Below are 27,713 nucleotides of genomic sequence, written 5' to 3'. Positions count from 1 at the left end.
CTACTGCTCTCCTGAATCATTCCAGATGTGTTGATCAGGCCCTCCCATCATGATTTCACCCTGAAAATTAAGCAAACAACCTGTGCCTCTGATGTCACTGCCCTCTCTCTGCCCTCATTCTGTGGGGCTGGAGGAAAGGACATTCTGGACCTCCCTGGCCATAGTCCTTTCTGCCCAAGAGCATTAGCAGGATCTCTGCCCCATGGAAGAAACTCTATGATCTGGCCTAGTGATCTTCAAACCAAGGCTGTTCACCAGGTATTCCAGCCCTCTGCCTTCCAGGATTACACTTCTGCCCCCCTGTAGTTGAGTGGGCCATGGGTCTATTCTGGCAGGGGCAAGAGCAAAGCATGTGTCACTTCCCCTCACAACTCAGAACTACCCCCTAACCCACAGTGCAGGTGAAGTGTGTGTGAGAAGCATTTATTACAAGCCTCTATGTCATTGGGATTGTTTGTTACTATAGCACAGCCTAGATACTCCTGACTGATGCACTTATAAAGCCCCTAAAAGAAGTCTTTAAAAACTGTGACCCTCTTGCACATTTTTACATGACATCTAAAATTTTCACTAAACATTTAAATTGTTGTAAGGGATATAATTTCCAGTCTATTGTAAATACTAATATCCATTTCAAATAAAAACTGTTACATCAGCCTTTTTTTTTTTTTTTTTTTTTTGTCTTTTTGCTATTTCTTTGGGCTGCTCCCAGGGCATATGGAGGTTCCCAGGCTAGGGGTCGAATCGGAGCTGTAGCCACCGGCCTACACCAGAGCCACAGCAACAAGGGATCCGAGCCGCATCTGCAACCTACACCACAGCTCACGGCAACGCCGGATCGTTAACCCACTGAGCAAGGGCAGGGATCGAACCCGCAACCTCATGGTTCCTAGTCGGATTCGCTAACCACTGCGCCACGACGGGAACTCCCAGCCTTCTAAATATATCCAGTGGAATCTAAATATTGAAGCACTTTCTTACCCAGTATCATTGGTTTTTTTAAATCCATGAACAAGCTCTTCTTCAATATTTGGAAATTTTTACTCGCCCCCCCCCCGACTTTTCCCTGCTTTTTCTCCTTGAATTCATTTCCACCCTATATACCTTTGCCATAAGGAAATATATTTTTAGGCTTTAAAGTCTTTTATCCACCACTTTATCAAACTTCCCTATAACAAAGCAGGCATATAAATAGAAATTTTGAAGCTTGCTTTATTCTCGACTGTAAATCCTAAATGTTAAACTTAGCTTCTGAATTGATTTATTAATATAATTGACCAAAACAATATGAACATAAATTTCGATGAATAATTCTTAAACGTAGAAAGCATTTTTTAGGGGGAGGAGCAAGATAAGTGAAGGGGGAGTTCCCGTTGTGGCACAGCGGTTAACGAATCCGACTAGGAACCATGAGGTTGCAGGTTTGATCCCTGCCCTTGCTCAGTGGGTTAATGATCCGGCATTGCCGTGAGCTGTGATGTAGGTCACAGATGTGGCTCGGATCTGGCTTTGCTGTGGATCTGGCGTAGGCTGGTGGCTACAGCTCCTATTAGACCCCTAGCCTGGGAACCTCCATATGCCGCGGCAGTGGCCCAAGAAATGGCAAAAAAGACCAAAAAAAAAAAAAAGGGATTAAGAGGTACAAACTACTATATAGAAAGTAAGATATGCAGTTCCCTGGTAGCCTAGTAGTTAAGGATCCAGAATTGTCACTGCTGTGGCTTGGGTCATTGCTACTGCATGGATTCGATCCTTGGTCCAGGAATTTCCACGTGTCCTGGGTACTGTCTAAGTAAATAAGCTCAAGGATATGTTGCACTTAACCCTTTGTGGGTTAAGAACCTGACTTTGTGAGGATGAGGGTTTGATCCCTGGCCTTGCTCAGTGGGTTAAGGATTTGGTGTTGATGCAGCCGCAGCTCTGATTCAACCCCTGGCCCAGGAACTTTCATATGCCACAGATGTGGCCATTAAAAAGAAGAAAAAAAGAAAAAGGATATATTGTACAGCACAGGGAATATGGTCAATATTTTATAATAACTATACATGAAGTATAACCTTTTAAAACTGAATTACTACGCTGTATACCTGAAACTTTTAAGTCAACTATACCACAATTTACAAAGTAAAAGAGAAAGCATCTTTTATTGAGGTATATGGTCATCCTTCAGTATCTGTGGGAAATTGGTTCCAGGATGCCCCCAGATACCAAAATCTGAGGGTGTTCAAGTCCTTTATTTATTTATTGTCTTTTTAGGGCCGCACCCTTGGCATATGGAGGTTCTCAGGCTAGGGGTTGAATCGGAGCTGTAGCCACTGGCCTATGCCATAGCCACGGCAACATGGGATCCGAGCCTCGTCTGGGACCTATATCACAGCTCATGGCAACGCCGGGTCCTTAACCCACTGAGCAAGCCCAGGGATCGAACCTGCAACCTCATGGTTCCTAGTTGGATTCGTTAACCACTAGCCATGACAGGAACTCCTTCAAGTCCTTATATAAAATGTATTTGCATACAACCTATATACCCTAAATCATCTCTAGGTGACTTATAATGCCTAAACAATGTAAATGTTGTGTAAATAGTTGCCAATGCAGCAAATTCAAGTTTTGCTTTTTGGAACTTTTTGGAATATCCTTTCCCCTTGGTATCTTTGATCAGTAGTTGGGTGAATCTGCAGATGTGAAGTCATGACTACAGAGGGCTGCTAGAACCTAATTAACCTGGTGCTAAAATTCTTTCCTATGACAGAATAGAAGATGTTAAACATTTTTAAAGATGCAGGCTGTAATTAGGATATTTTACATGATTTGATAAAACGGGTTTGACTCCAGTTTCTAAGAACACAACGAATCTGAAAGAACTATCATAGAAATATCTGTAAGTTTCAGCTGATGTGTCCTGAAGATGCTGGTCTCCCAGAGACTATGCATGTGGTTCAGCATCACTGTCCTCCAGTGTGCCTGCTGCTCAGAGGCCTGTCCCCCTGCCAAGGTCATATCCTAGGATGAGCACTGAGAACATAGGAGCTGCTTCCCAGGAGCTGCTTCCCACCTGTGCTCTCTGCTCCACTCTCAGGGGATTCCCTTAAGAGCAAAGCATTTCTAGACAAAAGGAGAGGTGGATAAGAAGTGGATAGGTCTTAAAAGTTCTCATCACAAGGAAGAAAAATCGTAGTTATGTATGGTGACAGATGTTAACTAGACTGTGGCGATCATTTCATAATATATACAAATATTGAAGTGTTGACACCTGAAACTAACACAATAATATACAAAAAACTAATATAATAATATAGAAAGGTAATATTGAAATGTTGACACCTGAAACTAATATGGTACACAAAATACTAATATCAAAAACTAATATTGAAATCACCTGAAACTAATGTTACATGTCAATCATATCTCGGGTTTTTTTTTTTCTTTTTTTTAAGGCCACACCCATGACATATGAAAGTTCCCAGGCTAGGGGTCGAATTGGAGCTACAGCTGCCGGCCCCTGCCACAGCCACAGTAACGTGGGATCCAAGCTGTGTCTGTGACCTACACCACAGCTCATGGCAATGCCAGATCCCTGACCCACTGAGTGAGGCCAGGTATCAAACCCACATCCTCATATCTCAGTTTAAAAAAAGAAGTGGAGGGAGTTTCTGTTATGTTGCAGAGGTAATGAACCCAATTAGTATCCACAAGGATGTGGGTTTGATCCCTGGCCTCGCTCGGTGGGTTAAGGATCCCGCCTTGCTGTGTCTGTGGCGTAGGTCAACAGCTGCAGCTCCAATTTGACCCCTAGCTTGGGAGATTCCACATGCTGCCCTAAAAAGCAAAATAAATAAATAAATAGAAATGGAAAAAGCAAAGCAATTAAAAATAGCCATGACACCCTGAACCCCAGGTCCTCATATATCTGCCTCCAGAACTTCCCAATATGACCAAAATTCCTTAGTTTATATTTAAGAGTAGTTGTCACCTCATATGCAGTTGTAGCCAGATCACCTTTAGGACAGAAGATACATGAAAGCTGAGATTCTGAAAACTGATTCTCTCGAAACTATCCATGTAGTTTGGATACAATTCAGTTACATAAAACCCCATGTAATTGGAATGTTTTCTGCAATACCCACATTTTTAAGATACAATGACTTAAAAACTCATGGATCTATCTTTTACAGGATTTTCTTCAGATTCCATGTATTAGTCAAAGTAATGAAAACTATATATATATATATATATATATATATATATATAATTTTTTTTTTTTTTTTGCCACATCCATGGCATTTGGAAATTCCTGAGCAAGAGGTCGAATCCAAGCCAGAGCTGCCACTGACACCACAGCTGTGGCAATGCTGGATCCTTAACCCACTGTGCTGGGCTGGGGATCAAACCCGCAACGTCACAGAGACAACGCTAGATACCCTGCACCACAGTGGGAACTCTGAGGAAAACTACTTTCTGGTTTCCTTGCCCACACCCACTTCCAGGAAAAACTTTGTGTACCCCAGCAATTTGTGTCACTTATTTGGAGGCCTCTGAGCTTACCTACTTGGCTTGGGAACTACGGAAATTTATAAAATTCTTTTCCTTTTCTACCTGCTGGCTCTCGACTCTGGCCTGGAGTTAAAGCTTTGCATTCCAGCAGCAGGACCAAGGCAAAAAATGCCATCAGCAGGAGTTCATACCCAAGAGAATGCAAGAGAAAAAAAAGTCACAATGATACAATTCAAAATTCTTGTGTCTGTTACACATGTAAAGGGCTTCCTACAGTGAGTGGCAATCGGAAAGTATTAAATAAAGAACATCAAGCAGACACATGTCACATGCGTGCACCACAGTCCCAGCCTGGCTCTGAGGCTCAAATACCATTGCAGGCAGTTAGGAACTTGGTCCAGAGTTGCTGCTCCTGAGATAACAAAAAGACTCGGATTGAGAAACTTTGGTTCCCAGATGTGGACTCTGTTCACACCACATGCCAACCCCAACGCCCAGTCTGTCACCTAACTGCTCGAGGACATCACTGTAGCTTCAGGCTTTATGAGACAGAGGTGGAGAGTCCATGGTGGATAAGCTGGGAAGCTGCCAGTCTTCCCAGGTGATCGCTCAAGTCCCGGTTCCCCAGTATGGAGCTGAAACTCAGGGAAGAAAAAGCAGGGAAAGGCTCAGGGCAGAGGAAGACCTCCCTTCTGCCCAACCCAGCTAGAAGTCCTTGGCAAGCAGGCCGACTTTTTGCTAACCCATAGCATCCAGCAAGGGAAGGAACTCATAATCTGAAGGCAGGCAGACATGGGCACCCACATGGCCCTGCCCTACCCATCACTGACCAGGTCAGTCACTATCTGTTCTGCCCTGGAGGTCTGTGCTGGCATGTGGGGATTAGACGCACCTTGTCTGATTATCACAGCCATTGACCAGTGAACCAGGACACTCAATGAAGAGCTGTCACCCTGCTCATCCTGGCTGCTCTGGATTTGTGGCCCCAGTGCTCCCTCCTCTTAGTTTTATAACCTAAGTCATGTTGAGACAGACTGATCCCATATCTGATGTCATCCTCACCACCATCTAGAGAGCCACCTTTTCATTATCTCCACCACACAGAGGCAGGACTCCCCTGGTTAACACTGCCTGTAGGCTATTAAGAGGCAACACCTCTAACCTGTGCTCTCCCTCTGTGGAAACTACCCCTTCCAGTGGCTCATAACTGAATCATGAGAAAAAGACTTGCATGCAATATCTCCTCCCATAAAACCCGGAGGAAAAAGGAGGATCCAAGTTTTGGTGTTAGAGAAGCTAATTTGTAATAAACACAAGAGCCATATGAGGGGATGGGAGAGGCATGTGCTCACAAACATTGTCTTGCAGGGGGCGCTGTCTGCCCAGGGATCTGCACCTGCCTTGGGGGTGGGGGTGGGAATAAGGATCTGTTTTCACAGCTGAGGCAGTCCCAAGTGCTGCGTTATTTGGTGTGTATGTACTTATTAAAATGTTTGCTTTGCTGTAAACTGCCTCAGCTCAAACAAATAACACTTTTTTTTTTATGGCCACACTTGGTGGCATATGGAGGTTCCCAGGCTAGGGGTCAAATTGGAGATGTAGGGGTTGGCTTACACCACAGCCACAGCAATGCCAGATACAAACTGCGTTTTCGATCTACAGTTCACCGCAACACTGCCTTAATCCACTGAGCGAGGCCATGGATGGAACCTGCATCCTCGTGGATGCTAGTCAGATTCGTTTCCGCTGAGCCATGACGGGAACGCCCCCATCACTCCTTTCAAAATCACAAGTACATACATATATCCTGCACACACAGAGAATCCCTTCAGAAAGACACCACCAGGAGTTCCTGCTGTGGCCTAGGGGTTGGATTCTGGCTGTAGCAGCTCCAGTTGCTATGGAGGCCCAAGTTTGATCCCCAGCCCTACTCAGTGGGTTAAGGATCTTGCATTGCCACAGTTGTGGCATAGGTTACAGCTTTGGCTCAGATTCGATCCCTGGCCTGGGAACTTACATATTCTGCAGGGCAACGGGGAATCCTGGAAGAGGGATAGCATAGCATACAAAACGCACAAGACTCTTTTACATCTAGAAAGTGGGGGACCAGGAGACATTCTGTTCCGCAGAGCAAAGGCCCCTAGGCTTTAATCCTCATGACTTTTATTAGGGAAGGTGACATAGGTTAATGAGCAAAATCAGGTGCATGTAATGATAAAGCTATCTCCTAGTTGTGCTTTTTGCATGTGTGCCAAATTTGTTTATTGCAGAATTCAGCAGTTTCAGTGGTCTCCAACATGCAACCATAAAAAAGAAAAGAAATACGCCACCAAACTACTTTTTTTTAACAAGCCTCCCAAGCAAAGATCAGTATTTCTGGGCACTTATTTTTAGCCTGAGAAAATATCCTTTTACTGGAATCAAAGTTACTTAAGTGTGTGGTTGGTCACCTTATTCATTTGCTACGTAGTCAGGTGCAATTTCTATTTGGATTCTGTTTCAGGTTTGCTTTTTTTTTTTTTTTAATCTTTTTCAGTTTAACTTTACTTTTTAAATATGTAAAACATTTTCATGATTCAAAAGTCAAAACTATATAAAAAGGTGAATTCAGAGCAGAATATGCTCCTTCTGATTCCAATGCATAGTTTTTTTTTCCCCCACATCAAGCAATTGATAAAAGAAATGTTCACACACTGAGGTATGGAGAAGTCATTCCGGTTTATGCATGAGTTAACTTGAATTTGAAGTTTAACTAGAACAATCCGTTTGTGGCCTATCAAAGGTACATTGTACATCTGCTTTAATTATTAAAAGCATGCACCAACCAGAGGTAAAGAATGTCCATAATGGAGTTCCCGTCGTGGCACAGTGGTTAACGAATCTGACTAGGAACCATGAGGTTGCAGGTTCGATCCCTGCCCTTGCTCAGTGGGTTAAGGATCCGGTGTTGCCGTGAGCTGTGGTGTGGGTTCCAGATGCAGCTCGGATCCTGTGTTGCTGTGGCTGTGGCTGTGGCCGATGGCTACAGCTCCTATTGGACCCCTAGCCTGGGAACCTCCATATGCCGCAGGAGCGGCTCAAGAAAAAGGCAAAAAAACCAAAAAAAAAAAAAAAAAAAAAAAAAAAAAGAATGTCCATATTAAGAATAAAGATTGGAGTTCCTGTCATGGCACAAAATGAATCTGACTAGTATCCATGAGGACATGGGTTCGATCCCTGGCCTCGCTCAGTGGGTTAAGTATCTGGTGTTGCCATGAGCTGTGGTGTAGGTCCTGGCGTGGCTGTGGCTGTGGCCGGCAGCTGTAGTAGCCCTAAAAAAAAAAAAAAAAAAAAAAAAAAAAAAGAATAAATGATTAAAGAGAATAAAAGATTAAATGTCTGCCTTTCTGGGATGCCAATGCTGGGACTCCTTTGATGGGAAGACGCCCTTTCTGGGTGCCAAGGCCATATACTCACTGCGTATATGCTGGTCTGTTTGTTTTTTAACCTTGAAGAAATGTATCCCTGACTTGTTTAACGTTCTTTGTTCTGACAAGATATAAAACTGTACTGAAAACCATGCTTTTTTTTTTTTTTTGGTCTTTTTGCCTTTTCTAGGGCCGCTCCTGCGGCATGTGGAGGTTCCCAGGCTAGGGGTCTAATCAGAGCTGTTGCTGCTGGCCTATGCCAGAGCCATGGCAATATGGGATCCCAGCCGCGTCTTCGACCTACACCAAGGCTCACGGCAAAGCCGGATCCTTAACTCACTGATCCTTAACCCACTGAACCCAGGGATCGAACCCACAACCTCATGGTTCCTAGTTGGATACATTAACCACTGCGCCACAACGGGAACTACACCATGTTTCTTCAGAGTAGTTTCTCAAAGTAACCGGGAAACTGGTTTCCAGGCCATAGTCCATAGTTTGGCCCAAATAAAACTCTGTTCTATTCCTTTTATTGATTGTTTATTGATTATTTTCATTGACATAATTTTCTGACACTTGCTGAGTGTCCTACAGTTCAACCCAATTCTGACATTATTTACGTGGATGTAGCATCAGATCACACAGGTTCAGGGCTCAGCTCTACAAGACTGCCCTCCTCCTCCCCCCATCTGGCAATACACATTTCAGACGCCAGTCACAAACTCAGGTTCTCTGCTGTGCTTGTTACCCACTCAAACTTGGGTCTGTTTCACCACCATGCAGTAAAGCCAATTTACTTACCCTGGGTTGTGTGAAGGAAAGTACAGTTTTTTTGTTTTTTTTTTTTTCTTTTTGCTATTTCTTTGGGCCGCTCCTGCAGCATATGGAGGTTCCCAGGCTAGGGGTCGAATCGGAGCTGTAGCCCCTGGCCTACGCCAGAGCCACAGCAACGCAGGATCCGAGCTGCGTCTGCAACCTACACCACAGCTCATGGCAATGCCGGATCGTTAACCCACTGAGCAAGGCAGGGACCGAACCTGCAACCTCATGGTTCCTAGTCGGATTCGTTAACCACTGCGCCACGATGGGAACTCCAGGAAAGTACAGTTTTTATTGCAGGGTACCAAGCAAAGCAAAAGGCCAGCTCCTGCTCTAAATACCCATACTCCCCAATGGCTCTCAGGGAGGGATTTTTTTTTTTTTTAATTACACAGTGAATTTCATTACACTTACGGTTGTACAACGATCATCACAACCCAGTTTTACAGCATTTCCATCCCAAACCCCCAGGTCATCCCCCCACCCCTCAACCTGTCTCCTTTGGAAACCATAAGTTTTTCAAAGTCTGTGAGTCAGTATCTATTCTGCAAAAAAGTTCACTGTGTCCTTTTTTAGATTCCACATGTAAGTGATAGCATATGCCATTGGTGTCTCACTATCTGACTAGCTTCACTTAGCATGATAATTTCTAGGTCCATCCATGTTGCTGCAAATGCCATTATTTCTTTCCTTTGAATGGCTGAGTAATATTCCACTGTGTGTATGTGCCACATCTGTATCCACTCATCTGTTGATGGATATTTAGGTTGTTTCTATGTCTTGGCTATTGTGTATAGTGCTCCAATGAATATTGGAGGACATGTGTCTTTTGAGTCATGGTTTTCTCTGGATAGATGCCCCAGAGTGGGATTGCTGGATCAAATGGTAATTCTGTTTTAGTTTTCTGAGGAATTTCCATACGTTTTCCACTGTGGTTGGACCAATTTACATTCCCACCAACAGTGTAATAGGGTTCCCTTTTCTCTATACCCTCTCCATCATTTATTGTTTGTAGACTTTTTGATGATGGCCATTCTGGCTGGTGCAAGGTGGTACCTCATAGTAGTTTTGAATTGCATTTCTCTAATAATTAGTGATGATGGACATCTTTTCATGTGTTTTTTGGCAATCTGTATGTCTTCTTTGGAGAAGTGTCTGTTTAGATCTACTGCCCATTTTTTGATGGGGTCGTTTGTTTTTTTGGTATTGAGATGTAGGAGGTGTGTGTAAATTTTGGAGATTAATCCCTTGTCAGTTGCTCGATTTGAACGTATTTTCTCCCATTCTGTGGGAGTCTTTTTGTTTTGTTTAGGGCTTCCTTTGCTGTGCAAAAACTGTTAAATTTAATTAGGTCCTGTTGTTTATTTATTTTTTATTTTTTTATTCTTAAATTAATTAATTAATTTATTTGTCTTTTAGCCATTTCTTGGGCTGCTCCCACGGCACATGGAGGTTCCCAGGCTAGGGGTCTATTCAGAGCTGCAGCCACCGGCCCACGCCAGAGCCACGGCAATGCAGGATCTGAGCCGTCTACAACCTACACCAAAGCTCACGGCACGACGGATCGTCAACCCACTGAGCAAGGCCAGGGATCGAACCTGCAACCTCATGGTTCCTAGTCGGATTCGTTAACCACTGTGCCACGACGGGAACTCCTATTTTTAAATTTATTTATTTATTTGTTTATTTTTGCCTTTTTGCCATTTCTAGGGCCGCTCCCTCAGCATATGGAGATTCCCAGCATAGGGGTCAAGTTGGAGTTGCAGCCACTGGCCTACCCCAGAGCCAAGATAATGAGGGATCCGAGCCACATCTTCGACCTACACCACAGCTCACGGCAACACCAGATCCTTAACCCACTGAGCAAGGGCAGGGATTGAACCTGCAACCTCGTGGTTCCTAGTCAGATTCGTTAACCACTGATCCACAATGGGAACTCCTATTGTTTTTATTGTCATTATTCTAGGAGGTGGATCTGAGAAGATATTTTGCTGTGGTTTGTCAGAGAGTGTTCGGCCTATGTTTTCCTCTAAGAGTTTTTTAGTGTGTGGTCTTATATTTAGGTCTTTAATCTATTTTGAGTTTCTGTTTGTGTGTGGTATTAGGAAGTGTTCTAATTTCATTCTTTTACATGTGGCTGTCCAGTTTTCCCAGCACCACTTATTGAAGGGACTGTCTTTTCTCCATTGTATATTTCTTGCCTCCTTTGTCATAGATTAGTTGACTGTAGGTGTGTGGGTTTAATTCTGGGCTTTCTATCCTGTTCCACTGATCTATATTTCTGTCTTTGTGCCAGTACCATATGGTTTTGATGACTGTAGCTGTGTAGTATAGTCTGAGGTCGGGGATCCTGATGCTTCCAGCTCCGTTTTTCTTTCTCAGGATGGCTTTTGCTATCCTGGGCCTTTTGTGCTTCCAGACAAACTTTAAGATATTTTGTTATGGTCTATGAAAAATGCCCTTGGTGCTTTGATAGGGATTGCATTGAATCGGTAGATTGCCCTTGGGTCGTATAGTCATTTTGATAATATTGATTCTTCTAATCCAAGAGCGTGGTTTGTCTTTCATGCATGGTATCTGTTTGTGTCATCTTTGATTTCTTTCATCAGTGTCTTATAGTTTTCAGGGTACAGGTCTGTTGTCTTCTTTAGGCAGGTTTATTCCCAGGGATATTATTCTTTTTGATGTGATGGTAGATGGGATTGTTTCCTTAGTTTCTCTTTCTGATCTTTTGTTGTTGGTATATAGGAATGCAGTTGATTTCTGCGTATTAATTTTGTAGCCTGCGTCTTTGCCAAATTCATTGATGAGCTCTAACAGTCTTCTGGTAGCATCTTTAGGATTCTCTAGGTATAGTATCATGTCATCTGCAGACAGTGATAGGTTTACTTCTTCCTTTCCAATTTGGATTCCTTTTATTCTTCTTCTCTGATTGCTGTGGCTAAGACTTCTAAAAACTGGAGTTCCCGTCGTGGCGCAGTGGTTAACGAATCCGACTAGGAACCATGAGGTTGCGGGTTCGGTCCCTGCCCTTGCTCAGTGGGTTGACGATCCGGCGTTGCCGTGAGCTGTGGTGTAGGTCACAGACGTGGCTCGGATCCCACGTTGCTGTGGCTCTAGCATAGGCTGGCAGCTACAGCTCCCATTGGACCCCTAGCCTGGGAACCTCCATATGCTGCGGGAGCAGCCCAAGAAATGGCAAAAAGATAACAACAACAACAACAACAACAAAAAGACTTCCAAAACCTATGTTGAATAGTATTGGCGAGAGCAGACATCCTTTCAGCTTTTCACCTTTCTTTTTTTTTTTTTTTTTTTTTTTGCTTTTTAGGGCTGCACCTGCAGCATATGGAGGTTCCCAGGCTAGGGGTCTAATCGGAGCTACAGCTGCTGGCTACAGCCACAGCCACAGCCACAGCCATACCAGATCCAAACCACGTCTGGTGACCCACACCACAGGTCATGGCAGCACTAGATCTTAACCCACTGAGTGAGGCCAGGGATCAAACCCGCAACCTCATGGTTTCTAGTTGGATTCTTTTCTGCTGCACCACCATGGGAACTCCAGCTTTTCACCATTGAGAATGATGTTTGCTGTGGGTTTGTCATATATGGCCTTTATTATGTTGAGGTAGGTTCTCTCTGTGCCCACTTTCTGAAGGGTTTTTATCAGAAATGGTTGTTGGATTTTCCCAAAGGCTTTTGCTGCATCTACTGAGAGGATCATATGGTTTTTACTCTTCAGTTTTTTTAATGTGGTGTATCACACTGATTGATTTGTGGATATTGAAGAATCCTTGCATCCCTGGGATAAATCCCACTTTATCACGATGGACAATCCTTTTAAGGTATTGTTGGATTCGGTTTGCTAGAATTCTGTTGAGGATTTTTTTCATCTATGTTCATCAGTGATATTGGTCTGCAATTTTCTTTTTTTGTGGTATCTTTGGTTTTGGTATCAGGGTGATGGTGGCCTCGTTGAATGAGTTTGGGAGTGTTGGTTCCTTCCTCTGCAGTTTTTTGAAATAGTTCCAAAAGGATAGGTGTTAGCTCTTCTGTGAGTGTTTGATAGAATTCACCTGTGAAGCCATCTGGTCCTGGACTTTTGTTTGTTGCACATTTTTTTTGGGGGGGTGTCTTTTTGCCTTTTCTAGGGCTGCTCCCGTGGCATATGGATGTTCCAAGGCTAGGGGTCTAACTGGAACTGCAGCCTCTGGCCTGTGCCAGAGCCACAGCAACGCCAGATCCAAGCTGCATCTGCAAGCTATACCACAGCTCATGGCAACGCTGGATCCTTAACCCACTGAGCAAGGGCAGGGATCGAACCTGCCACCTCATGGTTCCTAGTTGGACTTGTTAACCGCTGAGCCACACGGGAACTCCCTGTTGCAAGTTTTTTTTTTTTTTTGTCTTTTTGTCTTTTTGCTATTTCTTTGGGGCCACTCCCACGGCATATGGAGGTTCCCAGGCTAGGGGACGAATCGGAGCTGTAGCCACTAGCCTACACCAGAGCCACAGCAACGCGGGATCCGAGCCGCGTCTGCAACCCACAGCACAGCTCATGGCAACGCTGGATCCTTAACCCACTGAGCAAGGGCAGGGATCGAACCCGCAACCTCATGGTTCCTAGTCGGATTCGTTAACCACTGCGCCACGATGGGAACTCCCCTGTTGCAAGTTTTTTTAAATCAAAGTTTCAGTTTCAGTACTTGTGATTAATCCATTCACCTTTTCTATTTCGTCTTGGTTTAGTCTTGGAAGAATGTACTTTTCTAAGAATTTGTCCGTTTCTTCTAGATTGTCCGTTTTATTAGCATATGGTTGCATGTAGCAGTCTCTTATGGTCCTTTGTATTTCTGTGATGTCCGTTGTAACTTCTCCTTTTTCATTTCTGATTTTCTTGATTGAGTCCTCTATTTTTCTTGATAAGTCTGGCTAAGGGTTATCAATTTTGTTGCTCTTTTTAAAGAACCAGCTTTTAGTTTCGTTGATCTTTTCTGTGGTTTTCTTCATTTCTGTTTCATTCATTTCTGCTCTGATCTTTGATTTCTGTCCTTCTGCTAACTTCAGGTCTTGTCTGTTCTTCTCTCTCTGGCTGCTTTAGATGTAAAGTTAGGTTGTGTATTTGAGGTTTTTCTTGTTTCCTGGGGTAGGCTTGTATTGCTATAAACTTCCCTCTTAGAACTGCTTTTGCTGCATCCCCTAGGTTTTGGAGTGTTGTGTCTTTGTTGTCATTTGCTTCTAGGTATTTTTGAATTTCCTCTTTGATTTCTTCAGTGGTGCATTGGTTGTCTAGTAGTAGCATGTTGTTTAGTCTCCACGTGTTTGTGTTTTTTGCAGTTTTTTTCCTTGTTGTTGGTTTCCAGTCGTCAAGCATTGTGGTCGGAAAAGATGCTTGATGTGATTTCAGTTTTCTTAAAGTGACCGAGGCTCGATATGTGGGCCGGAATGTGATCAATCCTAGAGAATGTTCCGTGTGCACTTGAGAAGCATGTGTATTCTGCTGCTTTTGGACGGAATGTTCTATAAATATCTATTGAGTCCATCTGGTCTAATGCTTCATTTAGGGCCTGTGTTTCCTTGTTGATTTTCTGTCTGGACGATCTGTCCATTGCTGTAAGTGGGTGTTAAAGTGCCCCGCTATTATGGTGTTATTGTCGGTTTCTCCTTTTAAGGTTGTTAGCAGTTGCCTTATATATTGAGGTGATCCTATTGTTGGGTGCATATATATTTACAATTGTTATATCTTCTTCTTGGATTGATCTTTTGACCATTAGGTAATGTCCTTCTTTGTGTCTCATACTATTCTTTATTTTAAGGTCTATTTTGTCTGATATGAGTATTGCTACGCCAGCTTTCTTTGGGTTCCCGTTTGCATGGAATATTTTCTTCCATCCTGTCGCTTTCAGTTTGTATGTGTCCCTAGAAGTGAAGTCGGTCTCTTGAAGAAAGCATATTATATGGGTCTTATTTTCGTATGCATTCGGCCAGTCCCTGTCTTTTGGTTGGGGCATTTAGCCCATTTATGTTTAGGGTAATTACTGATATGTATGTTCTTATTGCCATTTTATTAAGTGGTTTGGATTTGTTTTTGTTGGTCTTCTTCCTTCCCTTCTTCTCTTGTTCTCTCCTCTTGTGGTTTGATGACTATCTTTAGTGCTGTATTTGAGTTGATTTTTCTTATTTGTGTGTGTATCTATTGTAGATTTTTTTGTTTGCAGTTACCCTGAAGTTTTGATATAGGAATCTACATATATACATGAGATCATTTTTTAAGTTGTTGGTCTCTTAATTGCAAGTGCATTTCCAGTGTCCTGCATTTGTACCCTCCTCTTTTCATGGTTTCTGATTTTGCTCAGTGGGTTAATGATCCAGCGTTGCCGTGAGCTGTGGTGTAGGTTGCAGACGCGGCTTGGATCCCACGTTGCTGTGGCTCTGGTGTAGGCCGGTGGCTACAGCTGTGATTCGACCCCTAGCCTGGGAATCTTCATATGCCGCGGGAGCGGCCCAAGAAATAGCAAAAAAAAAAAAAAAAAAAAAAGAAAGTTTGCAGACCAGCAGTTCCCATTGTGGCTCAGTGGTTATCGAATCCAACTAAGAACCATGAGGTTGCGGGTTCGATCCCTGGCCTTGCTCAGTGGGTTAAGGATCTGGCTTTGCCATGAGCTCTGGTGTAGATTGCAGACGCAGCTCGGATTCTGCGTTGCTGTGGCTCTGGCGTAGGCTTGGCAGCTATAGCTCCGAATGGACCCCTAGCCTGGAAACCTCCATATGCCGCGGGTGTGGCCCTAGAAAAAGGCAAAAAAAAAAAGACAAATAAATAAAACGAAAGTTTGCAGTCCATTTGTTTGAAGGTTGTTCAGCAGTTGGTTGTAATTTTGTTCTTTTTATGAGAGAAGCTAAGCTCCAGGCCTTCTATTCTGTCATCTTAATTCCATCTAGTGAAGGATTTTTTTGGGGCATTTTAGGGCCGCACCCATGGCACATGGAGTTTTCTAGGCTATGGGTCTAATCAGAGCTACAGCTGCCATCCTACACCACAGCCACAGCAATGCCAGATCCGAGCCACCTCTATGACCTAGACCACAGCTCATGGCAACACCTGATCCTTAACCCACTGAGTGAGGCCAGGGATTGAACCCACAACCTCACAGTTCCTAGTTGGATTTGTTTCTGCTGTGCCATGACGGGAACTCCTAGGGAAGGATTTTTTTAAAAGGAAACATTTGGGGAGTTCCTGCTGTATGGCACAGCAGACTAAGGATCCAGTGTGTCCACAGCTGTAGTGTAGGTTGCAGCTGTGACTCAGATTGACCCCTGGCCAGGGACCTTTCATATCCAGAGAGTATAGAAAAAAAAAAAAAAAAAAAAAGCAGTGTTTGGGATGAGGGTTGCAACTTGTGGACTTCTTACTTTCTTCTGATTGGCTGGTGGTGAGCTAAGAGTGTAATGTTTCTGGAATCTTAATCAACTTTCTGGTTCCAACCAGTCTGGGGTCTAGCGCTCATGGTCAGCTTAGGGTCTTAGTTTCTGCAGGATAACTCAAAGGTATGTGTCAGATTGTTATGTCTATCCCTTAAGAAGGAGTTATTATTACTTTTCTTGTTTAAGGGTTTTCCTTATTTTTTTCATTCCCTCACTTTCCTAATTAGTAATTGTTCGTGTCTGCTCTTCGGAACTTAGAAGGCCTAGGAAAGTAAAACCTTTGTCCACAAATGAGAAACAGGGGACAAAGAGGCGCTTTTGTACCAGGGGTTGGGGGGGGGGCTGCAGGGTTCTATTTGGTTTCAATACTCCTTTTTCTTTGATACTCCTTAATCCTGAGGGGAACAGGATGGGACAAGAATGGGAACACAGTTTTGGATAGAGCAATTAATTTTAAACTCAGCAGAGGAACTTGGTTTTGAGGTGGGGGTGGGGGGCTCGGTTTCACTTCTGACCAGCTGACTGTATCAGAAGTTCCTAAGACCCCTTCCTTGGGTTTGATTAATTTGCTAGAGCTGCTCACAGGACTCAGAGAACATTTACTAGGCACTGGTTTATTTCAGAAAGCTATAAATGGGGAACAGCCAGAGGGAAGAGATGCACAGGACAAAGCATGGGGAAGGGGCATGGAGCTTCCATGCTCCCCTCTGGGGATACCACTCTACCTGATCGCCAGGTGTTCACCAACCCAGGAAAAGCTCTCTAGACCCCATCCTTTTGGGGTTTTACGGAGGCTTCACTACACTGGCCAGTGTGACTGATGGAACCTCCAGCCCTCCCCACCTCTACAGAGGTCAGGGGATGGGACTGAAAGTTCCCACCCTCTAATCACCTGGTTGATTCTCTTGGCAAACAGCTCCCATCCTTAGGTGGCAGGGCATGTCCAGAAATCATCTCATTAACATAACGAAAGACACTTTTGTTTTGACGGCACTGTAGGCATATGGAAGTTCCTGGGCCAGGGATCGATTCCGAGCCTCAGGTGTGACCTATGCCACAGCTGTAGCAACACTGAATCCTCAACCCACTGTGCCACAGCAGGACCTTCGTGACACTTTATATCACTCTTGGAGTTCCCATAGTGGCTCAGCAGGTTAAGAACCCAACATAATGTCTGTGAGGATTGATCACTCAGTGAGTTAAGGATCTGGTGTTGACACAAGTTGCGATGTAGGTCACAGATGCGGTTTGGATCTGGTGTTGCTGTGGCTGTGCTGCAGGTCCCAGCTGTAGCCCCAGTTTGACCACTAGCCAGGGAACTTCCCTATGCCGCAGGTGCAGCGGTAAAAATAAAATAAATAAATAGCTCTTGTCACCTAGGAAATTCCAAGGGTTTTGGGAGCTCAGTGCAAGAAACAGGAGGATCAAATATATATTGATCATTTCAAACCACACTATCACAGCTCCCTTTCCCATCTAGGAAGTACATTTCCAGGAGCTGCCTCCAGGAGCCACCCACACCCACTGCTCTAATATCTCCATCCTGTCAGGGCATCAGGTGGCTGAGTCCCTGGAGGTCATCCAACATGCCCCTCCCTCTTACAGACCCAACTGATCTTTCCAAAGCCCTTATTGTACTTGCTGAACCGCAGAAAAACATACTATCCTGCCCCTCCAGCCACTCAGTTGCATTTTAAACTTCCTACTTCTACCGGCAGCAGAAGCAGCACTCAGGCTTCCAGGGCCACACAGGAATCGCTTTTAGCTCTTTCTTCTCCCTCACTCTAGCATGCAGCCTGTGGGCACAGAGTCCAGCCCTGGAAGGCAGAGTCCAGCCCTGGAAGGCAGAAGAAACTATAAAGGCCATACAATTCAGCTGCCCACGCAACACTTGAGTTCCCTCTGAATGGCCGAGGGGAAGCTGTTGCCAGCCTCAGCTTGAACACTACCCCCACCCCTAGGCAGGGAGTTAGCCACTTCCTGACATTACCTGTTACATCTTGAAACAGCTATGATGTTCAAAAGTGGTCTTAGGTTGAGCTAAAATTTGCCTCCCCATTGCTTCCCCCACACACATTTTCACTGGTCCTAATTTTTTCTAGGGTTTCACAGAACAGACCTGCCTCCTCCATCTGCATCTTAGCGTGAAGGCTATGATCACACCTCCAGAGGGTAAATACTCCCCCATTGCTCTAGCTGGTCTTCTGTGACATGTTTCAAGTCACTAACCGGTTTGGTGCCTCCTCCAGGCATGCTCCAGTTTTTCCAAGTCAGTTGTTGCAAACTTAGAGCCTACGGGCGGGGCCAAGCCAGTGACATCAGTGCATGACATGGGTGGAGCACAACTGGGAGGGGCGACAACTGCAGCAAAGAGAGAATCAATGCCCCAGTTACTGGAAACAATCATTTTCATTTCAGCCAATTGTTACCACACAGAATTGGAGCCCTAGCATTGCCAGATCTTTCACTTTTCAGTAGAAACAGAAAATTTGGATTTGGATTTGAAATGTCCAGATTTTTTTTTTTTTTCTTTTCGGGGCCACACTTGCGGCATATGGATGTTCCCAGGCTAGGGGTCTAAACAGAGCTACAGCCACCAGCCACAGCCATAGCAATGTGGGATCCGAGCCACATCTGTGACCTACACCACAGCTCACGGCAACGCCGGATCCTTAACCCACTGAGCAAGGCCAGGGGTTGAACCCGCAATCTCATGGTTCCTACTCAGATTTGTTTCTGCTGCGCCACAACGGGAACTCCTGAAATGCCCTGATTTTTAAAAGTTGGTAATTAGTTAAAAACAAAACATAGAGTTCCCATCTTGGTGATGTGGAGACGAATCCTACTAGGAACCATGAGGTTGCGGGTTTGATCCCTGGCCTCACTCAGTGGGTTAAAGATTTGTCGTTGCCATGAGCTGTGGTCTAGGTTGCAGATGCAGCTCGGATCTAGCATTGCTGTGGCTGTGGTGTAGGCCGGCGGCTACAGCTCCAATTGGACTCCTAGCCTGGGAACCTCCATATGGTGTGGGTTCGGCCCTAAAAAGACAAAAGACAAAAAAATTAAACAAACAAAAAACATTATCTGAATCAATACTATGCAGGCAAAACAAAAACCTCTGGGCACCAGTATGCAATGTGTGGTCTACAGGAATCTGAAAACGTGCCACCTAAAACTGAATGTGACACCCAGAAGTGGTGGCTGACCTGTTCCACCCATCCTTCCTTGGGAAAGCCTCACACCTCCCTCTCGATATCCACTATTTCAGCTCTTTACCTTCTCTCCTCAGGACCAGGCCTGTAGTATCTTGACAAGCAGCCATCACTCCAGCCCCTCACTGCTGCCCAGTGCATGCCCATCACCCCAGCCCCTGCCCTGGGACCTGCTATGGCCAGACCTCAATCAGCCAGGTCTGGCTCCTTCTGGAGAGCAGGCAGGTCAAGAGCCTTGGTTAACACATGCTTTTGGCCTCTCCCCTTCTGATAGAAGCAGTCCCTTGCCCCTTTCTCTCTGATCCTCCATATTTTGTCCAAGCCAGACCCCCCTGCAGGAATGCCTTCCTCCTCCCCCACCCACATCTTACCCGAGGCTTTCCCTGGCAGTGTCAGCCCTCAGTGGTTGCTGCCCCTTATACTTTGCCACAACTGGAATACAGGGAGAATGACAGACCAAGGAGTGTTTGAGGGATGTAAGAGATGACTTGTGTCATGTGCTTGGAGTAGTACCAGGCAAACAGGAAGTATTCAATAAACATGAGCTAGTATACCTGCTGAGTGTTAAACCTACCTGCCATCTTGTGCCCTTTCACATTTGCTACCTACGCTTTCCAGCTAAATGATGAAAGAAGCCTGGATGTGCACACTGGCAGACCTGGGTCTGAAGTCCATCTCTCCCACATTTTAACTCTGGTGAAGTCACACAACCTCTCTTGGACTCTGTCTCTGCATCTGTGAAATGGAGCTACTGGTTCCCACTTCTCAGGGTTGTGATAAGGATCAAATGAGGCAATGTCTGCAAAAGCTTTAAGTAAATAGGGAAGAAAGGCTGTAAGAACCACCGGTTTCTGCAGGAGGAAATTCCAGACCAGCCACCAAACTGCTGGAGTCAAGGGCAGGCAGTTCTGTCTTTGAGTAGACCTAGAATGTTCTTTTGTCAAAAGTTCAACAAATAGCTCTTGAGCAGCCATTCTGGGCCCACTATGCAGAGTTACTGCAAAGAAAAAGGCACAGCCCTCAAAGTAGAGGCGGTTAAGCCACCTCCAAACCTACCCCACCAGCCCTCTGCTCAGTCCCGTCACCCCAAGGATGCTCACCTGGGACCTGGTATTCCCACGCTTCCTGACTTCCCTTCCAACTCTGCCCACTCCTGTCACTCCTCTCGCTGCTGCCCTAGTGACCTTCCTGCAACACAGTCATTCACTCACTCACGCATTCCACAATCATGTATTCAGAACTTACTAGTCTTCTGAAAACAAAACAGACCAGAATCCCTGCCCTTCATGGGTTTTACATTTGAGTAACTCTACTAACTCGTTATGTAACTTCTTTGCTTTAAAAGCTCCACTGGCCTCCAATTCTATAAGCTAGAGTCAAAAGTCTTGAGCTTGGCTCTTGGGCCTGCTCACATCTGGCTCCACTTTCTTCCAGCCTCTCCCCCGAAATTTCCCAGGAAGGTGGCTTCCCACGGGCTTCAAGCGGGCCACACCCCCCCTTGAACTCAATTTCTTGTTTCCTGGTTGTTTCCTCAGTCTGGGGAATTCCTCTTCCAAGTTAGGGGCAGCTGAATGTTTTCCCTGTCCGGGAACTTGCCTATGAGCTCTGCCACACTCACCTGGGAGCTCCCAAATATCATTTTGCTTTTGCTTCCCCAGCATCTACAGAGTGGATGTTCAGCCATGGAGATCTATTTGTGTGTGTGTGTGTGTTGAGAAAGAAGCCTGTAATGGACATAAATGGTTTTGTGGGTGGCCAGAGAGAGAAGCAGAGAGCATCTCAGCCGGGAGATGACAGAGGGGGACTTAGGGAGGATGTCCCTGTGGCCTGGGCCTGGATGATGAACAGAATGTGACCACAGGAAGGAGGTCATCTGTCAGCAGAGGGACCAGCAGGTGCAGGCACAGTGTGTCTAAAAACATGAAATGCACTAAGGAGTCATCCAGCATTCCGTGGGCCAGGAGAGGAAGGCAAGAAAGGGAGCAGACAAAGAAGGTGGGAGAGAGGAGATGTCCCCTGAGTGGGAAAGGCCTTAAATGTCAGGCTAGGGGATCTGACCTCAGCACGTCAGGGGTCAAAAACTCAGGTGGAACCAGAGCAGATTAAGGAGATGAATGTGGCTCAGGGTACCTAGGGCAAGTGCAGACCAGGGCCTTTCTGAAAAGGAGAGGCACTCCTGGCTCCTGGTGATGGAGGCAAGGTCGAAATCTGGGCTCAGGGCTTCCATAGCTTCACATTTAAAAAAAGAGAAGACAGGAGTTCGTGGTACAGTGGGTTCAAAATCTGACTGCAGGAATTCCCATCATGGCTCAACGGTAACGAACCCACTAGAATCCATGTGGATTCAGGTTCAATCCCTGGCATTGCTGTGGCTGTTATCTAGGCCGGCAGATACGGTTCTGATTTGACCCCTAGCCTGGAAACTTCTAAGTGCCGCAGGTGTGGCCCTTAAAAAACAAATAAACAAACAAACAAAAAACTGACAGCGGCTTGGTTTGCTGCTGAGATGTGGGTTCAATTCCCAGACCAGTGCAGTGGATTAAGGAGCCAGCGTTGTCACCACTGTGGCATAGGTCACAGCTGCAGCTCAGACTCAATCCCTGGCCCCAAACTTCCATATGCCATGGGTTCAGCCAAATAAATAAATAAAATAGAAATAAAAAAGAGAAGCCAGAAATCTAGTCTTTATATTGAAATGTTGTGATGGAAAATACCACCACTACCAAACATGTTTATGGGTCTTAAGTTTGCAGCTTCTGGGGTAGGGTTTTAGGTGGCGAGATGTGTATTGGCCCAATAAACTGGTGACAGTTGCGGAAAATTGCCAATACACAGAGTGGAAGCAGCTGCAGAGGCTACAATGGGGCCACAGTAGTTCAAGTGGGCCCAGGTCAGGGGTGGTATGGAAAGGCAGGGGCATGGGGAGGGGTAAGGTTGCCAGACACATACAGAAACCCCCAGTTAAATTCGAGTCTCAGATAAACAAATTATTATTTTTTTAGTATTAAAAAGTGGTATAAAGGACTTCCCTGGTGGCTCAGCAGGTTAAAGATCTGGTGGTGTCACTGTCCTGGTTCCGGTTGCTGCTGTGGTGTGGTTCCATCCTTGGCCAGGGAACTTCTGCAAGCCATGGGTGAGTCAAAAAAAAAAATTAAATTTTAAAACATTTAATTGGTATAAAAAATAACCCATTGTTTACCTCAAATTCTAGTTTGCCTCTGTGTTATGTATTTTTATTTGCTAAATTTGTCCACCTTACAGAGGGGTCCTATTGTGTGGAACTAAGAGTACTTGATAAAAACTGACCACATGGGGAGTGGTAGGGGTGGGAGTGGGGGTCGTGTGCAGGGTCTGGAGTCCTTGGTGGCCCAAGGCAGGGCAGTAGCACCTAGCTGGGGGGCCTGGTGAGGGCGGCCGGGGGCCTGCAAACCCAGACCCGTGCCACCATCCTGGATAGAGATCAGAGAATCCCAGAGACCCGCATCACTTGCCTCCTTGCTCCAGTCAAGTGTATGCAGGGTGACCCTCAGCCTGGGCTCAGGAACAATGAGGAGATGGGGTGAGGGGGTTTGGACATGAGGAGGAACATTGGGACATTGTCCATTCCAGGGGCCTCTCTCCCTGCAGCACAGCATAGCCAAGTACTGAGTGCCGAGCATCTGCCTCTTCGCGTCAGGTACAGGGATCTGGGCTCCCTGTGGCTTCATCCCCTGGACCCACTACTCGGGTGATAGCCTGTACACACCTGTGCGCAGGCAGATCTGGAGGGATCTGTTCTCTGCTGGACCCCGAGGCCGGGTGAAGGTCAGCACCAGGTTATCTCCTCCCTCTCAGCAGGTCTTGCAGGCTCCTCAAAGCAATATTTGAGCAGTTTGTGATCAGGACAGAAATGGAGTTCCCTTGTGGCTCAGTGGGTTAAGTACCCAACAGTGTCCCTGAGGATGCAGGTTCCATCCCTGACCTTGCTCGCTGGGTTAAGGATCTGGCCTTGCTGCAGAGTAGGTCGCAGGTGTGGCTTAAGCCAGATCTGGCATTGTTGTGGTTGTGGTGTAGGCCTGCAGCTGCAGCTCCTATTGGACCTCTAGCCTGGGAACTTTCATATGCCACAGGTGTGACCCTAAAAAGAAAAAAAAAGAAGGAAAAAACCTGACAATAGCTGAACCTGCATGAGGCAAAATTTATGATTGGCTTTAAAATATTTGAAATGTTGGAAAAATTCAGGTCTTCTTGACATAATTTAGATCTGCAAAACCTGATCTAGGAGATTGGATTTGATAGAAATATCAGTCACAAGAGGAAAAGAAAACTGACTGGTGAAGAAATTAATTTTATTTTAAAATTAGATTAAAAAGCAGTGATACCCATGAAAATTATTTTGGCAAAATAACTTGAAGTGCAAAAAATAACAAATGGCTTGACTTTGCTATATTTAAATTTTTATCATCAGATTTGCTTTAATGAAATTTATTCAAAAACTGCTTTGTAGAAGTTCCCATCATAGCTCAGTGGTAACAAACCCAACTAGTATCCATGAGGACTTAGGTTTGATCCCTGGCCTTGATCAGTTGGTTAAGGATCCGCCTTTGCTAAAAGCTGTGGTGTAGGTCACAGACTCAGCTTGGATCTGGTGTGGCTGTGGCTGTTGCTGGCAACTGTAGCTCCAATTGGACCCCTAGCCTGGGAGCTTCCATATGCCTCAGGTGTGGCCCTAACAAGACAGAAAAAAAAAAAAAAAAGAAGTGCTCGGAGTTCCTGTCATGGCTCAGTGGTTAACGAACCTGACTAGTATCCATGAGGATGCAGGTTCAATCCCTGGCCTCACTCAGTAAATTAAGGATCTGGTGTTGCCGTGAACTCTAGTGTAGGTCACAGACGTGGCTCGGATCCTGTGTTGCTGTGGCTGTGGCGTAGGCCAGCAGCTGTAGCTCTGATTCGACCCCTAGCCTGAGAGCTTCCATATGCCAAGGGTGCAGCCCTTAAAAACAAAAGCCAAAAAAAAAAAAGGGGGGGGGCTTTGTTAACCCAAAAAAGAATCGTCAGTATTGGCAAAAATTCTAATTAAAATATTTTCATTCAAGAAAATCACAAGGTCAAAGTGCCCCCTTCCTATTGAAGACTCACAATTTTATATATCTCTGCCTGACCTCCAGACCCAAATATGCAATGCCTGTGGAATATTCTGTCTTGGACATCCCATAGCCTCATCAAATATATATACCCAAAGCCAAACTGCTGATCTTCTCTCCCCAAACTGATCTTCCTCTCAGACAGACACCTGTCTCTGAGACTGAGACTATCACTCATTCGGTTACTCCTGCCAAATACTGGAGGCATTCTCCACCCTCACCTCCCACATTCCCCTAAACACAGACAATAAGCCCATGGCGTTCCCATTGTGGCTTATTGGGTTAAGACCCTGTCATAGTGTCTGTGAGGATGCAGGTTTGATTCCTGGCTTTGCTCAGCGGGTTAAGGATCTAACACTGTTGTGGCCTTAAGTGGAAGAAAAAGAAAAAAGAATGCAAGCCCATCATTTCGATGTACAGAGTGGCTCTCAAAATTTGTCCTCTCAGAGTTCCCGTCAAGGCACAGCAGAAACGAATCCGACTGGGAACCATGAGGTTGCAGGTTCAATCCCCGGCCTCGCTCAGTGGGTTAAGGATCTGGCATTGCCATGAGTTGTGGTGTAGGTCGCAGACACAGCTTGGATCTGGCATTGCTGTGGCTGTGACCCAGGCTAGCAGCTGTGGCTCCAATTCGACCCCTAGCCTGGGAACCTCCATATGACATGGGTGCAGCCCTTAAAAAAAAAAAAAAAAAATTGTCCTCTCTCCAGCTCTCCCTCCAATGCCTTCATCCAAGCTTATAGCATCTTCCACATGGATTAACATAACTAGTCTCCCCCACACCACTGTTGGACACTCTGATCCATCCTCCCCACTAACAGTGTGATAGTTTCAAAAGCAAACCAGGGGAGTTTCTTGGTGGTCTCATGTTTAGGAATCAGCCCTTCCACCGCTGATCCCTGGCCTGGGAACTGAGAGCCCACAGCAAGTGGTGGGAAGGAAGGAAAGAAAGAAGGGAGGGAGGGGAAGAAGGAAGGGAAAGTAAACCAGAATCTTTCTTCAAGATAAAGCAGTCTAGGAGTTCCCATTGTGGCTCAGTGGTTAACGAATCCGGACTGGGAACCATGAGGTTGTGGGTTTGATCCCTGGCCTTGCTCAGTAGGTTAAGGATCCAGTGTTGCCATGAGTTGTGGTGTAGGTTGAAGATGTGGCTCAGATCTGGCGTTGCTGTGGCTCTGGTGTAGGCTGGCGGCTATAGCTCCAATTAGGCCCCTAGCCTGGGAACCTCCATATGCTGTGGGTGCGGCCCTGGGAAAGACCAAAAAGAAGAAAAAAAAAAAAAAAGATAAAGCAGTCTAGACATTTTGAACAAAACCTCCTGCTGAAGACAGCTAAAAGAGCTGGTCAAATGTTTATAACATTCAGGACCTAGAAATTATCATGCTAAGTGAAATCAGCCATACAATGAGACACCAACATCAAATGCTTTCACTGACATGTGGAATCTGAAAAAAGGACAGACTGAACTTCTTTGCAGAACAGATGCTGACTCACAGACATTGAAAAACTTATGGTCTCCAGAGGAGACAGTTTGGGGGTTGGGGGGATGTGCTTGGGCTGTGGGATGGAAATTCTGTGAAATCCAATTGTTAAGATCATTATACAACTACTGATGTGATAAATTCATTTGAGTAATAAAAAAAAGTGGAAAAAAAAGTGAAAAAAATAAACAATTAAAAAAATGTTTATAACATTCATACACATACACACACTCTCTTAAAAGCATCAAAGAGATAACAGGATAAAAATGAGGAATTGCTGTGCATAGGTCTAATTGAGAACATGATTCCAAAAAAGGTGACCCTGATACTTGATGCAATGGTTGCCCCAGAAGCTTTCGCCAGTTGGAAACAAATGACTGAGAGGCCAAGCTCACATCTAGTGGCCTTGCATGGCTGGAGACAAAAATCAGAGTCAGGGGCCTGCCATGGGTGAGAGACTGATAAACCAGCCCAACACTATGCTCGGCCTCAAAGAACTGCACCCCAGAAGTAAAAGGTGAACTGAAAGCAAACCAGCCCTTCCCTGAATGATAGTCAAGCTCTGAGTCATCCAGGTGCCCCAGAAAACATCATGCCCTAAGTATGAACTGACATGATCTCAGTTTGCTAATCCCTCCAGGCACCTAGCAAAAGCAATAGAAAATTCTCCTTGGTGAATTACAAAACCACCTCATTTCAAATTATTGCTACAAATCATTTCATAAGTACCATATTCAACATACAAAAACAAACAAACGAACTAGACACAGGATTCTTTGAGAAAAACCCATCAGAAATAATAGTCAATCGAAATAGAGCTGGAGGAACTCCAGACTATAAAACAAATTACACTTAAATGGAGTTACCATTGTGGCTTAGCAGGTTAAGAACTGGACATAGTGTCTGTGAGGATGAAGAACAGGAGCAAGGCTGCCCTTGCTCAGCAGGTTAAGGAGCCAGGTTCCGCTCAGATTCTGAGTTGTTGTAGCTGTGTTGTAGGCCAGCAGCTGCAGCTCCGATTCAACCCCTACCCTGGGAACTTCCATATGCCCCATGTGCAGACTTTAAAAAAGAAAAAAAAGAAAGAGAACAGGAGGGCTAGTCAGAAGAAACGAACCAGAAAGAAGTGTGGAAAGATGGGAGTTCCCGCTATGCTGTAACAGGATTGGCAGTGTTTCTGCAGTGCCAAGACACTGGTTCAATCCCAAGTCCAGCACAGTGGGTTAAAGGATCTGGCATTGCTACAACTGTGGCATAGGTCACAACTGTGGCTCAACTCTGATCCCTGGCCCAGGAAATTCATATGCCACAGGGCAGCCAGAAAAGAAAAAAATGAAGAAGTATGGAAAAAGAAAAGGATGGAAAATATAGAAGAAAAGGTTACAGCTAAGGAAGTTTCAATAAGACCTTACATAGGTCTAATTGCAGTTCCAGAAGGCGAGAAGAGAGGGAGAGACCAGAACAGAGGCAATATCTTATTCTATTAATTTTTTTTTCTTTTTTCTTTTATTTATTTATTTTTGCTTTTTAGGCCACAGCTGCAGTATATGGAGGTTCCCAGGCTAGGGGTCAAATCAGAACTACAGCTTCCAGCCTACACCACAGCCACAGCAATGCTGGATCTGAGCCGCGTCTGCAACCTACACCACAGCTCACAGCAATAACCAGATCCTTAACCCACGAGCAAGGTCAGGGATTGAACCCACAACTTCATGTATCCTAGTTGGATTCATTTCTGCTGTGCCATGA

General features: G+C 45.1%; 1 protein-coding gene and 1 long non-coding RNA gene across 2 annotated transcripts in view; one reads left to right on the top strand and one right to left on the bottom strand.

The window, feature by feature from the left end:
• LOC110259387 overlaps positions 1 to 18,732 on the top strand; it is a 47,849-nt gene extending 29,117 nt beyond the window's left edge. The window contains exon 3 of the long non-coding RNA XR_002341729.1: positions 18,248 to 18,732. This is a non-coding gene — a long non-coding RNA (uncharacterized LOC110259387). The remainder of the gene's footprint in view (positions 1 to 18,247) is intronic.
• Positions 22,022 to 27,713, bottom strand: part of LOC106507311 (translation initiation factor IF-2-like) — a 20,362-nt gene continuing 14,670 nt past the window's right edge. Inside the window, exon 3 of the mRNA XM_021085150.1 lies at positions 22,022 to 23,207. Coding sequence (XP_020940809.1) covers positions 23,188 to 23,207 — 20 coding nt within the window. The 3' untranslated portion in view covers positions 22,022 to 23,187. The remainder of the gene's footprint in view (positions 23,208 to 27,713) is intronic.

Source organism: Sus scrofa, chromosome 2, assembly GCF_000003025.6.
Source record: "Sus scrofa isolate TJ Tabasco breed Duroc chromosome 2, Sscrofa11.1, whole genome shotgun sequence".
In the NCBI taxonomy this organism is placed as follows: domain Eukaryota; kingdom Metazoa; phylum Chordata; class Mammalia; order Artiodactyla; family Suidae; genus Sus; species Sus scrofa.
Note: the sequence above shows the minus strand (reverse complement) of the source record. Positions and strands in the feature narration are given on the sequence as shown.